The sequence below is a fragment of the Amblyomma americanum genome, chromosome 5 (genome assembly GCF_052857255.1).
Source record: "Amblyomma americanum isolate KBUSLIRL-KWMA chromosome 5, ASM5285725v1, whole genome shotgun sequence".
NCBI lineage: Eukaryota > Metazoa > Arthropoda > Arachnida > Ixodida > Ixodidae > Amblyomma > Amblyomma americanum.
Window position 1 is genome coordinate 100,245,304 of NC_135501.1, and position 16,237 is coordinate 100,261,540.

At 44.6% G+C, this 16,237-nt stretch overlaps 1 protein-coding gene across 1 annotated transcript; it reads left to right on the forward strand.

Moving 5' to 3' along the window:
- The first annotated feature begins 1,382 nt into the window (after nt 1–1,382).
- Nucleotides 1,383–2,162, forward strand: LOC144134070 (uncharacterized). The gene has a single exon (XM_077667061.1). It carries the CDS (start codon nt 1,383–1,385, stop codon nt 2,160–2,162), a length of 780 nt encoding a protein of 259 aa, XP_077523187.1.
- Nucleotides 2,163–16,237: the final 14,075 nt, after the last annotated feature.

The following is a 16,237-nucleotide window of genomic DNA, read 5'->3' on the forward strand; positions in this document are numbered from 1 at the left end:
TTTCTCCCCGCTATTCGGTCTGACGGTAACACCGCATCGGGGCGATGCTCCTGAAGAGGGGGCAGTGACACGAGGATTGGAAATAGAAGAAGAAAGAGATCGCAGCCTCTAGAAGTGGACGACGCTGAAGTGTACGTCCGTTTCTCTGGTGCCCTCGTTCAGCCGCTGCAGTTCCTTTTCAGTGTAACAACTGTTACAATATTATATCGAGCAGCATGTGGTCTCTGGTCACTGGTCTTAGCCGAACCGCTGACCAACCGCTGTTGGTCAGTATTTTTGCCGTTTAAATCCTGTAGCTATATTATTTATGGCCATTTTCATTTTTATTTATAGTCTGCGTGCGCAATTTAATAGGAAATATTAACTTCCGTCTGCACGACTGTTAGATACTCTGTGTGCAGCTATAAGTTTGCCGAAATCTGTAGATTCTCTTTTTAGTTATAGTATATACGTATATACTGTACCTGTATACAGGCAGAGCCCTATGGCTTTGGGTAAAAGCCGATTTCTCCAAAAAATGTCTTTTTTAGAGAACACACAAGGGTAAAGCAATCAGCTGCTCGTTAAGATAAACGTATAACTATCAGAAATGGCATAAAGAATGTACGCTTAACTGCTTATTCCAGAGGAGTGTTCGTTCAACTGGCTTTTAACGTTGCATGATCATCACGTGGATTAATTTCGTGATGCGTTCAGACGGTTGCTTTTAAAAGCGAGAGGTCAAAGCACAAATAGTGACCAAAAATTTATCCGACAACAGGTACTAACGTTTTCAATGCTTATGTCGTTCCGCTCCAGGGCTCTTTCTCCGTTATGTCAACTGAATATTCTTGCACTGTACAAGACAGGCATGTCTACGATGCATGCCAAGTGCTGCGTACGAGTTTGGCGGTTTATGCGACGAAATAATACCCTAGTTACACGGCTGGCTTAACTGCGGTTATGCTTAACTGAGGTTACCGAGCTTAACCACGGTTAACGAGAACTGCGGTTTACTGCTGTTACACAGCGGCTAGAGGCGGCTGTTATTAGTCACTAGCGCCTTCTAGGGTAAAACAATAAAAATTACGCGGCGATCGGCAAAATAGTCGCAGCTCACAAATGAGAGCAGCATTTTCGCCACGTTGCTTTTTAAACATGATTTCTTAAAACAAAATGCACTTTACGGCGTGCAGAAGACTCGTGTGAGATATTTTTCAGCCTACGCCTGCTTCGGTAGAAGGGCGGCAGGCTAAAACAGTTTGTAAACATTGGTGCCACTCTCGTTCTTTCTCGAAATCTCTCGTGGAATGCGCTCATTCATCCGCTGCGTTGCCTGTGCTCCCGACTGCTGCGGTGTTTTGTGTAGCATCGGCCGTGCACATACTGGTGCATGAGCAGTAATGGCTTTGACCAGGCCAGTCGTCAATGAAAGCGGCGAAGATGAGGCATTCTGGACCTTCTTCATGTCCATGCAAGCAAGGCTTCAACAGCGGCGAATCCGGGAGCGCCAAGTTTTCGCTGAAGTGGAAAGACTTAACATGGAGCGAAGACGTGCAGAAAGGCGCCGTAAACAGCTCATGGTGATCACTGCGCGAATCGCTTTGCGTGACAGGTGCCTATGGGCTTATCCACGAGGTCCGTCATGGTGGGAAACAACCCAGCCTCACCTCTCGGACGACGACTTTCGAGGACACTTCAGAATGAAGAGACACACATTCAATTATGTGGTGAGCGTTTGTGACTGCATGAGGCGTGTCGACACAAACATGCGCGATGCGATCCCTTTGGAGAAAAGGGTAGCCATCGGGATCTACAGGTTGGCGTCTTCTGCCGAGGACAGAATTGTGGCCAACGTATTCGGAGTTAGCCGTGCTTCGGTTAACATCATCTTTCGTGAGCTTTGCGCCGTTATAGTTCGTGTCCTCGAGTCGCGATTTGTGCGCTACCCACGACGGCACGAGTTGGAGGAGCACGTTAGGCAATTTGCAGCAGTGACCGGATTTCCCCAAGGTGTGGGAGCCTTAGATGGTTGCCACATTGAGGTGAGCCCACCCAAAGAACAAGCTGCGGATTACTATAATTACAAGGGTTGGTACTCTGTGATCCTTCTTGCAGTGGTGGACCATTCATATAAGTTTATGTATACAAATGTTGGAGCACCCGGAAGGAACCATGACTGATGTGTTCCTCAAGTCACGTCTCCCAAATGTGCTGTCCAGTGACCTGTTCCAGCTGGGAAAAAGAACATTCAATGGAGTGTCAGTTTGCCCTGTAATAACAGCAGATCATGCTTTCCCACTGCAAACCCATGTGATGAAGCCATTTCCGCAGCCAGGGCCAGCAGGTTCTCCGTCACAAGTTTTCAACTACCACCTGTCCAGTGCGAGACGGGTTGTTGAAAACGCATTTGGCCGTCTGAACGCACGTTTCAGGATTTTATTGAAAGGCACGGAGAACAAACTTGTCAATGTGAGACTTATCATTCATGCGTGCTGCATAACATGTGTGAACAGCTCGGGGATCGGTGTGATTCAAGCTGGATTGAATGCATGCACTCTGCTGAGGTCAACAGGCCTCAGCCAGCATGCACAACTAGCCGGTACACACCAGGTGGTACAGAGGTTCGAAATGTTTTAGCAAATTTCCTTGCTGGCAACTGAACAATGCACCACCTGGATCGTGTCCATGAAGTCGCTTCAGTGGGCTGTGAGCCGAAGACTGTGCCCTGTTTTTCATTGTGTATTTTATTTTGAACTGAAGTTCCTAACGAGTTTGCTACATCAGTTGTTTTGAATTGCTAATATGATTGTGAGTACAGCTTTGTTGTGAAACCCTGTTCTTCTTTCACGCTTTATATTCGCCATTTAATCTGAATACTGCACTGTGATGTTCAAAGCAGAACATTATATCTCGTCCTGCCTTGTTGAAACACATGAAACTCATAAATATAGGTGCAGCTATTCCGTGCCTAATTTTAGTGCCTTTGCTGGTGTATTGAGGACAGAGGTTATCACATCAGGCCGTCTCTTTGTTGAATTGTTTTGTTGACAATGTGTAATGTTTCGTTTATGACGGTTCAACGTCCCAAAGAGACTCAGGCTATGATAGACACTGTAGTGAAGGGCTACGGAAATTTTTATCACCTGGGGTTCTGTAATGTGCACTGGCATCGCACAGTGTACGGGCCTCTAGAATTTCGCCTCCATCGAAATTCGACCACCGCAGCCGAGATTGAGCCCGTGTTTTTCGGTTCAGCATCCGAGCGTCATAACTATAGTGAGCCACTGTGGCAGCAGAATGTGTAATGTACCAGCCAAAACTTTGCATTGAGTTATATGCAACCTAACTTTGCTGCAACATGAAATGGCATTTCCTTTATTTATATTTTTTGCACAAAAACTTGGCTAAGCACCAATATTGTGGTCGCGAGCCTCTCATGTGGTAGTGCATTGCAATGTCCTGTAGTCTAATTACAATTTCACTATAGTTAATCTCCTGCTCCTTTTTTTTCTGGCGAAAATATTGCTGCATCATTTGAAGCGAAGTCTTGTGTACCTTTTAGTTCTTTTTGCAGCTTCAGTCCTTTCTTTTGAAGCTTAGATGATGCTGTGATATAAATGCTGTTTTTTATTGCTCTCAATTTACATTCCATGCAATTACTGCGCTGCAATTTTAAAAGCAAAATATCGCGTCTGGTCGTAATATGTCAAAACACATTGTATGAAATGCACTACTGTAGGTGCAACCATTACATGCTTGGTTTTAATGTATTTCAATATGTACTCACAAAAGAGTAGCTCATTCAGTTATCTATTGGAATTATTTTTTGCTGATTTAACCCAAAATTAAAGTTTTCATTGCATTGCATACACCAAGGTTCATTGTGCTGACTAGGTTACAGGCATATGCAGTGGATTTTCTATCTTTACTTATATTTATAACACCTTAACTAGAGTGTACAGAAATACTGAGATTGAGTAAGTTGCTGTGGTTATAAATCTACAAACACTAGAAAACACAGCAGAGAAACAAAGACCCCATCAAGTGGATATACAAATGAACCGTATAATAATTTTTTAAAGTTCAAGAAACCGACACAGTCTTGTTCGCTGGTAAACATACTGCACACAGCCCTGACGGAATACACTATCAAATGCTGTCCCACTCCTTTGAACCTGCCGTAGAGGCACTTTTAAATTTTTTTAATAAGGTTTGGGTGTCGGGTATACAACCCGAAGCCTGGAAGAAGGCCATCATAGTTCCATTTTTAAAACCTGAAAATCCAGCAACCTTTCCCAGTAGTTATAGGCCCATAGCCCTCACCAGCTGCCTTGCGAAACCCTTTGAAAGTATCATGAACATTAGACTAACCTTCGTGCTTGAACCCCGTGAGCTTCTCCATGTCCATCAGTGCGGTTTCAAAAATGCATGCTCCACAACAGACCACCCGGTTCATCTTGAAAATAATGTCTGTGAAGCTTTTCTACACAAAACGCTGTCTTGCTGTTTTTTTAAATTTCGAGAAAGCGTATGATACAACCTCGAGATGTTATGCCATTTCGGTGGCTATATCAAAAATAGTCAAAAAGAACATTCTAAACAGCATTGTCAACATGGACTCGCTGAGTGTAATCATAGCACTGAACGCCAGAAATGTAAGAGAACCTTTAATACGAGATATACTACATAACACAATAACTGACGAAACAAAGACATGTAATTAAGCGCTGTTGTATTACAGGCGATCTTGGAATTAGAGTAAACGAGAGAGCTAAAGTGGTGCGCTGCTCAAACTCGCCATAAGGAAGTCGGGACTGTAAAGATATCCTGTGCAGAATGCATAAAGTTAGCAAAAAATAAACTTTAAAAAAAATGGCAGTCTACATGGACTAGTGAAGAAAATAAGCTACATTTAGCAAAACCTACTCTGGGAGAATGGAGAACATACAGGCATCAGGAGCAATTTATAGAGGTAATTTTATGCCACCTGCACATCGGACACACACACCTTACACAACTTTCCAATGACAAAACAAGACAAACCTTTATGTGAGAAATGTGGAGATGAGCTCACAGTGAATCACATCTTATTCTCGTGCACAGAGCTCTAACGGCTAAGGAAAAAATATTTTGCAGTATTTTACAATGAATGCATTCCCTTCCGTCCCAATTTACTTTTAGGCAATAAACCACCTGTAGGTAATTCATCTGTTTTTGGTTTTCTGAAAGAAGCTGCGATTTTAAGCAAAATATAATATCACAGAACTACTGGATCTAAAAATTCTTACCTTGTGCCTTGACGCATTCTGTGGTGCACCTGATCTATTTTCTCAGGCCTGAGAAGAAGGCTGAGGTCTATGTTTTGATTTGTTGGGCTCCTCGGAGTCCTTGTCCGGACAAGGACTGTCGCTGAGGACACGCAATTTTTGAGATTATACCATGTGTTTGGCACATGATAGCCTGTGTTGCTTATGCGCCATAAAACCAAATACAATACTAGAATTGTGATTAGCTGTTTATTTGTTTTGCTTTTCAAAATACCGCTGCATCATTTGAGTCATAGAGGCTTGCATATCGTTAGACTCTTTTTGCAGTTTTAGCCCTTTCTTTTGAAGCTTGTATGACTTCTTGGCAAGCTTGGCAGCGGTGGCAGCTTCCTCCTTCGGCAGCTCCATCAGCTGCTGTATTGTGGAGTTGCCAGCCCGTTTCCTTCCGCTGCTGGGGGTAGTTATGACATCTGCAGCGGCAACGTTGTCCTCATCTCTGGAGCATCGGTTAACTGCGGCGATGCTGGTACTTGTGTGAGCTGGCATGCTGTAGAGCCTGTCTTCCTGCTGCTCAATGACATCATTCGGGCTGGCATCAATTTCACCTGCATCCTCCCAAGTAGCCAAAACCTCAGACCCTTCAACCAGAGCTGCCACCTCTGGCACCTGTAAAGCATCGAACGAAACCTTGTTTACTTTGCAATAATCCAAATTTGTAACCAACGCAAGAGGGACATGTCCATGACGATAACACATCTCATGCGTAGGCAGACAAAGGCTTCTTACATTGGATGACCGAAGCAGTACCAGAACTTGTCACAGCTGCTTGTCAGTAGCTATCGTTAAGCTAATAGGTAGGTTTTGTAAATGGTCTTCTAATAATATATTTAAAATGCGGGGTGGTAAATGCTTAGCATTTTTCAAGAAAATGTCATCATAGACAATTTCTACAGAGGACCCACTGTTTTTTGTTGGAAGGATGTTATACAAAATAACATTTAAAGGATCAAGGAAATTTTGTACCAGAACTACCTGCGGGGTATGAAATCTAGGCCAGTGGACTCCAAAAAAGGAAGTCGGCTGGCAACAAAAAAGAGACAAGGAGCGGTGTAAACCTGATTCCTATATCCTTAGGCACGTCTGAACAGTTAGGAGTTGAAATCTAGATAATGAAGCAGGAATACGGGGTTCAAGATAAAGCACGATATTGGCCACAAATTTGGGGAGGCCAAGGCACAACCGAAGCACTTCCCGCTCCAAATGAAGGAGCGGGCGAATTTTGTAAGTAGCTGTACCAGAAAACAGCACAGAACCAAATTCTAAAATTGGTCGGACATACAAAACATAAATCAGCAAAAGTGCATCAGTTGAAGTAAGCGTTCGTCCTGCGTCTATCTTCTTTCTTCCGGGTCCTATGTATTTCGGCTGAAAAATATATGCATTTTACGTACCAAGACTAACTAGCTCGTCTTACCACTTCAACAAGTCATGTACTGAGATTTAAGGGCAGTTTTGGTGAGGAAAATCCTACGAGTGCAGTGGTGCAGAACACAGTTTATGGATGTCACAAATTTTCTTTTTAGTCCACACTCCTTCATAGCTTTAATTATTCCAACATAGCCAACGCATCTTATAAAAATCATTTTATGAATATTTTCTATTTACACGTATTTATGTCATCGAATTTAGTTTCAGACGTGAACACTTTGGAACTTAAAAAATACATGCTACCTCCATACTTTCTTCAACCAAGGTATCGTCATTAGTTGCCAGGGTTCCCAAAAATTTGTGGAACATTCGGTAGTACTCCCATCCAATTCCTGGTGAGCCGGTGGTTGTGCCATCACGCCTCAGTTTCCTAAACAAAGAGAGCACTATTTACATTTCCAAGCAATCTATTAAGCATTGCGTAAAATGTCTGACAGTGCTGATGTAAAATTATGCTTCATAATTACAGGACATAATAGTTTGTAGCAGCAACTCAGAATATTGCTATGAAACTAACGAAAACACCAAACTGAAAATGTATTTACACTGCACTGTTATGTATATACTGAACGATGCATAATTAAATCGTAATGAAACTTCTTTAGAAAGGTGGTTTACCGAAAACAAAGCGGTCAGATAATGCACAGAGGACGCGTGCTAATTAACCCACCGCGAGTCTATCAACAGCGTCGCAAAAAAAAAAATTCTGCAGTTCTCATTCAATAAAAGCAATTAGTGCATACAGGAAACCTCGTAATTCGTCACCACCGATAGCAGTGGTGCGAGTACCATTTCATGCCAGCCGAACGCAAAACTAGACGTGTTTTTAGATGTAAATAACTTTTGTAGGAACAACTAGTGAACTGCTCGGTAATGGGTCCGCAGCGCCGTGTGTACACTACTAGCCCTACATGCCTTCCGAGTAGTCGCGTCATTCACACTGAGCGCAGCCGTCCCGACGCGGCTGTGTAACAGCGAACCGCATAATATTATACACGGGCGACAAAATATAGCATTTGTACTTACCGGTACTTTTTGTTCAGGTTGTCAATTTTCATCCGAACTTGTTTTGTGCTGTAGGGTCCCTCGTCGGCAGGTGGTCCCGCGTTCAATTGGGCTGTGATGGCGGCATAAATTTTGGCGTTCCTCACGTTCCCACGAAGATGGGGCAGATGGTTCTCCCAGATTCGTATCAGGCTCTCCGTTGTTGGCGGAGGCCAATTCGTGCGTCTCGCATCGGAGGCCGGCCTGCATGCTGTCTCTGTGGGCGCCGCCATCTTCTCGGTTAATGAAGATAACCGAGGTTGCCAATCTCGGTTAGCGATAGCCGCGGTTAGCTGCGTAACCGCAGTTTCCTTCACCGTGTAACAGCGGCTAACCATGGTTCCGCTTAACCGTGGTTTCCTTAACCGCGGTTAACCCTGCCCGTGTAAAAGGGGTGTAAATTTCATATCTGAGAAAAAAGGATGTCATTTGGAAAGCATTTGTTTCTGCACAACCTGCCATTTCCAGGGTGTTTTTGAAATACTGAGCAAAAAGAGTGCGTTTAGTGTGCAGCACCAAACAGAGCGCACACACTAAATTGCCTCTTGGTGCAAAAAGAGGCCAAGAAAAACACCCTAATTTTGGATATTTCCTAAATAACGCAATTTTTATTCGAATTTCAAAAAACATTTTCTTGAGTTTACTCCCCGAATTCTTTGCCCATGTCTTAAAGAATTGCAAGATTAAGTAGATAAGAGCTTTGCTTTATCCTACTGCGTGTTTTTGGATTCATGAGTAAGCTTGGTGCGATGCATGAGTCACATAGCCCGAAAAAGTTTTGAACTGAAAAGCTTCACTACTCCAGCTTTTCGAGCCGTCAGCGGGGCCGCAACTTTCACCCGGAATGTAGGTAGAGGCCAAAATTGATCATAACTAGTGGTAGTGAGGTTCAAAACATGATGGATGGATGGATGGATGGATGGATGGATGGATGGATGGATGGATGGATGGATGGATGGATGGATGGATGGATGGGTGGGTGGGTGGGTGGGTGGGTGGGTGGGTGGATGAATGGATGAATGGATGGATGGATGGATGGATGGTTAAGGCTTAGCCCTTTAAATCGGGCGGTGGCTCAGGCCACCTAGCCATGAAATGAAATTTTACTCTTGTCTTGATTTTAGCCACCAATCAGATAACCTCCGCTTGGTTACTTCTACCCGCTTAAAATCTACTTTCCCTTCATTGTCGTTAAAGCCCAATGCCTTGGATAAATCAGCCCCGCTGCTTTCCACTGTAGGGTGAAGCCTTTACAGAAAAGTACCAAGTGTTCAGCCGTTTCCTCCTCCTCTCCGCACGCAACGCACAACGTGTCTATCTCCCTGTACCTGACTCTATATGTCTTAGTCCGCAAAACTCCCGTCCTGGCCCTAAACAACAATTATCATAGATATTTTCTTTGGCAATTTCCTGCCTAAAGATCCTGTATCTCCCCAGTGCCGATTTCGTCAGCATCCCTGTTTTCCAGAAAGTTCTGTCTGTTTCTTTAACTTTTTTCTTAACCGATAATTGCTGTTTTGGTCCCATACAGCTGTCCAGACATTTTCTTATCAATTTTCTAGTTCGCTTTCTTCATTTCGTGTCAACGTTCTTTATGTACAGGTATCTGAAAAATTGCCTAGCCCATTGCTTTTCCCCCATTTTTGTCAATCGCTCCTCAAATGCTATCTTACTGCTAGCTTCTCTGCCCTCGAATTACTCTTATCGCATATCACCCTGCATTCCCCGATTTGGTGTATTACTATGTGCTTCCAAAGCTAGCCTCTCTACGCCGCATTGTTTGATTTCTAACCTTGCTTGAACAGCTAGTTCATGCACAGGACAGCATTACCGAAAGTCAGGGTAGGAACCATCACCCCTTTCGAGATCCCTCTTACCACTTCATAACTATTGTAATTCCACAGTGCACGAGTTTTCATGACAGCTGCAATCGTACTAGCTTTATTAATTACATATTTTTGATAGTCTGTCAGATACTCAGCACAGGTATTTATCCACGCCCCAAGACACTTGTACTCATCCACTACTTCTAGCGTGAACTCCTGTGTTCTATGCTCGCTGCCCTCATCATTAAATATCATGACTGCAGATTTTTGCTTACTAGACTTGAAACCTAATCTGTCTCCCTCTGTACTACATATGTCTATCAACTTCTGCAAATCTTCCTTGTTGTCAGCCATTAGCACTATATTATCCGCGTATATTAGCCCCTGTAATAATTCTAATTCATTCCCCTTGCTTGAAAAAAAGAAAGGTTGAAGCCTGGTCCGCTCCTCTCTACCTTGGTCTCTAACCCTTGCAGGTACAACATGAACAACAAAGGAGACAGAGGACATCCTTGCCTAAGCCCCCGCTGTATCTCTATAGTCGCTAAAACATTATTTTCCCATTTTATAAGCACTCTGTTTCCTTTATATATATCTTTTAAAAGATTATTTACTCAATCTTCCACATCCAATGTGCCCAGTATGTCCCACAAATACTCTTGATTAACGTTGTCGTAGGCTCCCTTAATATCCAAAAATGCTAGTCATAGGAGCCTGTGTTCTTTTTCAGCTATCTCTACACACTGCGTCAATGAAAACAGATTGTACTTCAATCTCCTTTGTTTCCGGAACCCATTTTGTAGCTCCCCTAGTACCCCCTCGTTCTCCACCTAAGCCTGCAGTCTCTCCTTTATAATCTGCATCACCACCCTGTAAACCACAGATGTCACTGTTATGGGACGGTAGTTACCTACGTCTGCTTTGTCCCCCTTTCCCTTTGTATCATGTCCATTCTACTTAATCGCCATTCATCGGGGACTTTGTAATCCACTATCATTTTATTCACTGCCTTTATAAATGATTGCTTGGATTTTGGTCCTAGCTTCCTTATTAACATAATCGGAATACTATACGGTCCTGTTGACGTGTCACTAGGAACCTTCTTCTCTGCCCTTTCCCTTTCTCTTTGCTCAAGTGAAGCAATTGCAGTAACCGGTCTATCCGCTTTCGAGAAATTATGTGCAACATTTCTTTAAATTTTTCTGTCATCCTTTTTCTTAGGTGTTTCATTGCTTCATCCCCTTCTAGTCGAATACCCTCATCTGTAACAATAAACATTTGCTCTAGCCTAGTCTTATTACTGATTATTTCCAGAATTTTTGAGCTGCTTTTCTATCTTTTTTATTTGCTTTTGAAATCCATTGAACACCCTTTCTTCTAATTTTTTGATTAATCAAATAGGACGCTTCCCTTCTACACTTTCTAAAGGTGTCCCATTTTCTGTCTAGTTCAACTTCTGGTTCTCCTCTGTTCATCTCGTTTCAGTCCTACGGTGGTTTCTCTTCTGAAAGTCAACTTGATACATTTGTGGTCACTACCTAGACTTCTGGAGCCATGTTCATCTATGCTCATTACCCCTAATCTGTTATACATCCTCTGTGACATTAGGGCATAATCTATCTTGAAGTGCAGACTTCCTGCCTCCCATGTTATGTGCCCCTCACACATCTCAATACTGTTGCATGCAACTAAATCATGCCTCTCACACATATCCTGCAGCATGCTTTCTGCCGAATCTGTGTACCCATCCAGGTCTTCTACTTGTGCGCTCATGTCGCCTAATATAATTATCTCGCCCGGTCTCCCTAGCTCATCAGTGTTGCTTGCAATACATTCTAACATTTTCCTGTTTTTCTCGTTGGTATTAGCTCCTGTCCACCAGTATACAAAACCAAGGAGTGTTTGCACCCCTGCCACGTTTCGTTTTAGCCATAAATGTTCCTTGCGTCCCAGTTTAACCCTTTGAAAATTCATAATTTTATGAATGAACGCCCCATCTAACCCCTTCTCTGCTGCCCTCTGTTCTATTGCAATATTCCCATGCGTAGTCTGGGTTACAGGGTGGTTGCTCTATATCTCTAAGATGCGTTTCAGCTAAACCATATACCGTTAATTCCTCCTGCCTTAACTGTTCTATTTCCTGTCATTTTAGTCTATTTCTGCCACCTTGCAAATTAATAAAACCTATATCTGAATTAACTTGACCCTAGCGCTTGTGTCTGTCTTCTCCTGTGGTTCTATCGTCGCTTTGACCTTGGTTCTTTCTTCTCTACACTAGTTCTCTCAGAGCTCTGGGTCCCCGCAAATAAGCTGTTACCTGGCGACCTATCCTACTACCCACCCTCTAGCAAGCGGCTCCACCGTAGTGAATGCCATTCTGTGCAAAAGTGTGGGGCCTGACCTCGTACACTTCCCTGTTAACTTCCATTCCCCCGTATCCTAGTCGTCGACTGATTAACCTAATTACACGGTTAGCCTCAACGACCCTCCTTTCTGTTTCGTTAGCATGCCTATGGACCTCTGGGATTGTGCATATGGTCACACGCACACACTCAGAGGCCTCTCTTAGCCTACGCATCCCCATTTCTAACTGCTTCTCGAGATTCTGGCTCGTTCTCTTCAGCACATCGTTGAGACCAGCATGGATAACGACAAGGTGTTCGCCATCCATGTTGTCTCGTACCACCTACTGGGCTTCGGCCATTGTATCTACCATGCACTTCTCTCACTGGGCCCCCACCCACACCCGCCTGTCCTCCTTCACTGTCCTCAAAACACTTCCCCCAACCCTCGCTACGTTCGAGTCACCGACTACCAGAATCCTTCTGCGCTCTTACCGTTAGCTTCCTGACTGCGACTATTGCCCTCCGGATCGCGCTAGCTCTCTCTACCGCCGCCGTACGCTACTGTCGCGAGTCTCCGTGCCCGTTTTTACCTCTCTGTCTTCGCCACTCAAAGCCTGCTGCACTACAGCACTGTAGGATCGACGAGCCTCGTCCCCTATCTAAAATTGATCATGACTGGTGTTAGTGAGGTTCGACACACGACGTCAGTACAGCAGCGACACCAGTGGCTGTTACATCAACTATCTCGACGTCGACCTTCGACCTTTGAATTGTGACATCGACCTTTGACTTGTGACATCGACCTTTGACCGCTGACCTTTGACATTGACCTTTGGTCAAGACGGAAAGCGTCTGCCGGCATCGCATGCGCAGGTCATGATAATGGGTTGTGCATAAAACGCCGAAGCACTTTGATGCTTTCCGCGGAACGCTAGGTGTTATCGGTGCGACGCCTGCCGTGGAGAGATGGAAACCGCCAGTCGCTCGACCACAAACGCAGCCAGGGAGGTGCACCTTTTAGCTTTGGACCAGTGTTAATCAGAGCTAAACCACCAGCAAATTTTTTGCTTCTCTTGCCACACCTGTTGCTTTGCAGCCGATGAGCCACATACGCCGCCTACGCCAGTCCTGTGACTGCAAATACAGGGAAAAAGTTCATGCACTACTATGCATCAGTGCAGGGGACATGCACAGGGCTTGTGAACGAAGCAGTGAAGTTACCGTCAAGGCTTTGTTAAACCAATTTTTTGCTTATACCGTTGCTGGGCTATTTATGTAAAAAAATCGCTGGCTTCGAGGATGCGCTGGAACACCAATATTGCGACTGGGAAAGATACGTCCGTCGAAGGTGCTCTTGTTTCATGTTTTTAGGCGAGACCGCGTAAAAGATTCCTGGAGCGGGCACTGCGTGCACCCTGAAACACGACTGACATATTTGCGAGTGCTCCTGTTGAACCTAAAAGTTGTACATAATTGAGTTTTCCCGGTATGTCTACACAAATATGTTTTGCTGACTTCTTTCTTCAACTAGCTCCAGCTGTGCGGGGGTGTAGAACCGATTAGTTGCTCTGCGACCAACTTTATGTCCTTGTTTGAATGAGGAGGTATAAGCAACGAAAGTAATTGGGATCTTGACAAATTACGCAGGTTGTGTCTGCGGTTGTGTTTTTTGCATCCGGCAAAACTAATCGGCGCAGAATCAGAGACGGGAAGGAACCCTTCACGAGCTTTGCGGTTATTTTTTTTTCCTCTTCGAAGTAGCTAAGGCGTGGCCATAAAAGTCGCAGTGACAGGGGAAGTTGGTCGTATCGCAAGTGAGTGTTATTTAACTTCGGGTCAGTTCGATTTAAGTGGCGCCTCAGCAAAGAAGTGCTCGTCTTCTAAAGTTGATTACATTTCCTAGTATTCTTGGAGTTAGAGCATGTCTGGACGATGAAGCGCTAAGGGTAGAAATATTTCTAGGCGTGCACCACTCCCAGTGTGTTCCCGATTGCACTTGGATTGCATTGTGGACTGCGGCGTTTGATCAAAGGAATTTTTTCATTGCATAGAATTAAGCAGAGAACGTTTGTGGAAGGGCCATTGATCAGACTTTGAAGGATAGCAAAATGTGTGGTGGCTATATAGATGCCGATGCCCGAGCAACCGGCCAGCTTGTGTAGTGTAAACACGACGACGTGCGCAACTCACATTTCATTAAGTTGCACGCCCCTTGTTCCAGTGGAGTCCCTCATCCTTATTGCGTAGCCGCTACCATCTGCTGTTGACAGGCCTGCCCTTCATTTGGAACCTGAATTAAGGTTGCCTCGAAGAAGGCAGGGTTCACTAGGCTCCTTTATGGAGACGATTGACTGGCGATCACACTTTCTCCAAAATCGTTTCGGTGATGGGCAGAAAGCGCGTTTGCGATCAACGAATGCTAGTAAGACTCGAGACAGTTCCACAATGCGTTGATTTTCGCACACGAATAGAAATTCAGCAAGACGAATAGACAAGAAGACGAACGGACACGTACTTTATTTAAGGCGTTTTGTTGCCTTGTTCAAAATTTCTAGCAGTCAATGGTGAGATTTGCTGCATGCATGAAGTAAATTTATCTGTGCTGTTCTGGCTTGGTTTTCAAGAAGAAAAGAATTTAGCACGTAATATTACAATAATGCGCGTGCTTTAGGCGAACATAGAGCGACCGTGTTTCTTCTAGTACATTTCTGGATACTGGGTGCGGCATGGGCGCCCTACATTCATTGATGTACCATCTAAAGGCGCCCAAATCTTTAACTGGCGTGCGCGAGCGGCGAATTTTCCGTGCGTCAGCGCCGTATGACAGGGGCGAGGCTGCAAGCAGTCTGAGGCTAAGCGCATGCGGACAAAGCGCGCTCAGCTGGGCCCATCGCCTGCTAGGCTGTTCCTTCTTATGGACGTCACCCCCCCCCCCCCCACCCCTTATACGACTTGAGACGATTACGCAGCGTGAGTAGGCGAGTGGTTTTGCTCGCGTTTCAAATTTCGAAAATCAGCGTTGTTGCAACCAAGCAAAAAAAAATAAATAAACGATAAATCACGCTCAAACGATCTATCAAGCGAGAAACCAAAGAACATGGCTCGTTCGTTTGTTACCTCCTGACGTAAACGCTTTTTTCATGTCTAGAAAAAAAAGGCAGTTTTCAACACACTGCGTTCTATATGCTTACGAGCGGAGGTGAAGCCATAGAGAAAGAAATTGTGAAGCTTTAAGACCGCTGTGGGGAAACTTCAGTGATGCTGCTCTGCACGACGCGTTCACGGCAGTTTGCGACAGTTATCAAAATGCTCCCCGTATACGTCAAAGGGAAAGACAAACAAAACGGGATGTAATCGCAAAGGGAAGCTGCTAAAAACTCGGCCTGTCTCGCGCAATATTTGTGAGGATCATAAGAAATATTCTGTGTTAGTCTTAAAAATATTGCAGCACTTTGCATGCATCTCAGTGAAAGAACGAAAATTGAGGTCGTAAACCATTTTACTCTGCGCTTCATCCTTGCTGAAATGCTAAGAAACAAATGCAATGGTGTGACCAATAATGAGCGCACACAGGTCGTTCAGTAGCGGGTGAAGTCACCGCCATTCCCGACTACGGCAGACATGCGTCGTGGCAGGGAGTCGTAGAGCGCCGGCACAAGGTGGCTGTCGGCCTTCAGCTCTTCCCACTGTCTCCTGGTGGCCTCCCACAACTCATCCGGAGTAGCGGTATGGAGGCCCATTTTTGACATGTTGGCTTTTAAAATGCCACAACATTTTCAGTAATGTTCATATCTGCGCCCTTGGGAGGCCAGTCTAGCGTCTTCACTCCAAGGTTTTCGAGGTGTGCGGTCACTGTGTGCGCCGTGTGGATCGGTGAAAGATCATGCTGTAGCAGGAAATCTCCATCTCTGTAGGGTCCATCCAGCTCGTGAGGAAGTAGCTGGTGGTCAATGATGCCAATATATGTTGTGGAGCACAGCCGACCATCAATGCGGTGAAGAGGCCCGAGGCCATCCTTCGTGATGACCCCCCACAAGTTCACAGATGTTCGGCCACTTGCCTTGACGTCGTGGATGTAACGGGGATCATACCTTAAAAAAAGCAGTATTTAATGCGAAATAATGACAGTGGGTAGCAATATAGTAATATCGTGGATAATAAAACAAGCCACGAGAGAAAGACAAAAGTGATTGATTTACCTTTTAACTATTGGCAGGTATACTTTTTGTTTCTGGTCCCACTGAGAGCAGAAGGTGCTCTCATCTGTAAACGCAACGTTTCGCCA

What these genes read in the sequence shown, in the direction of transcription:
- LOC144134070 (XM_077667061.1), top strand. Translation starts at nt 1,383, where the DNA reads ATGGCTTTGACCAGGCCAGTCGTCAATGAAAGCGGCGAAGATGAGGCA.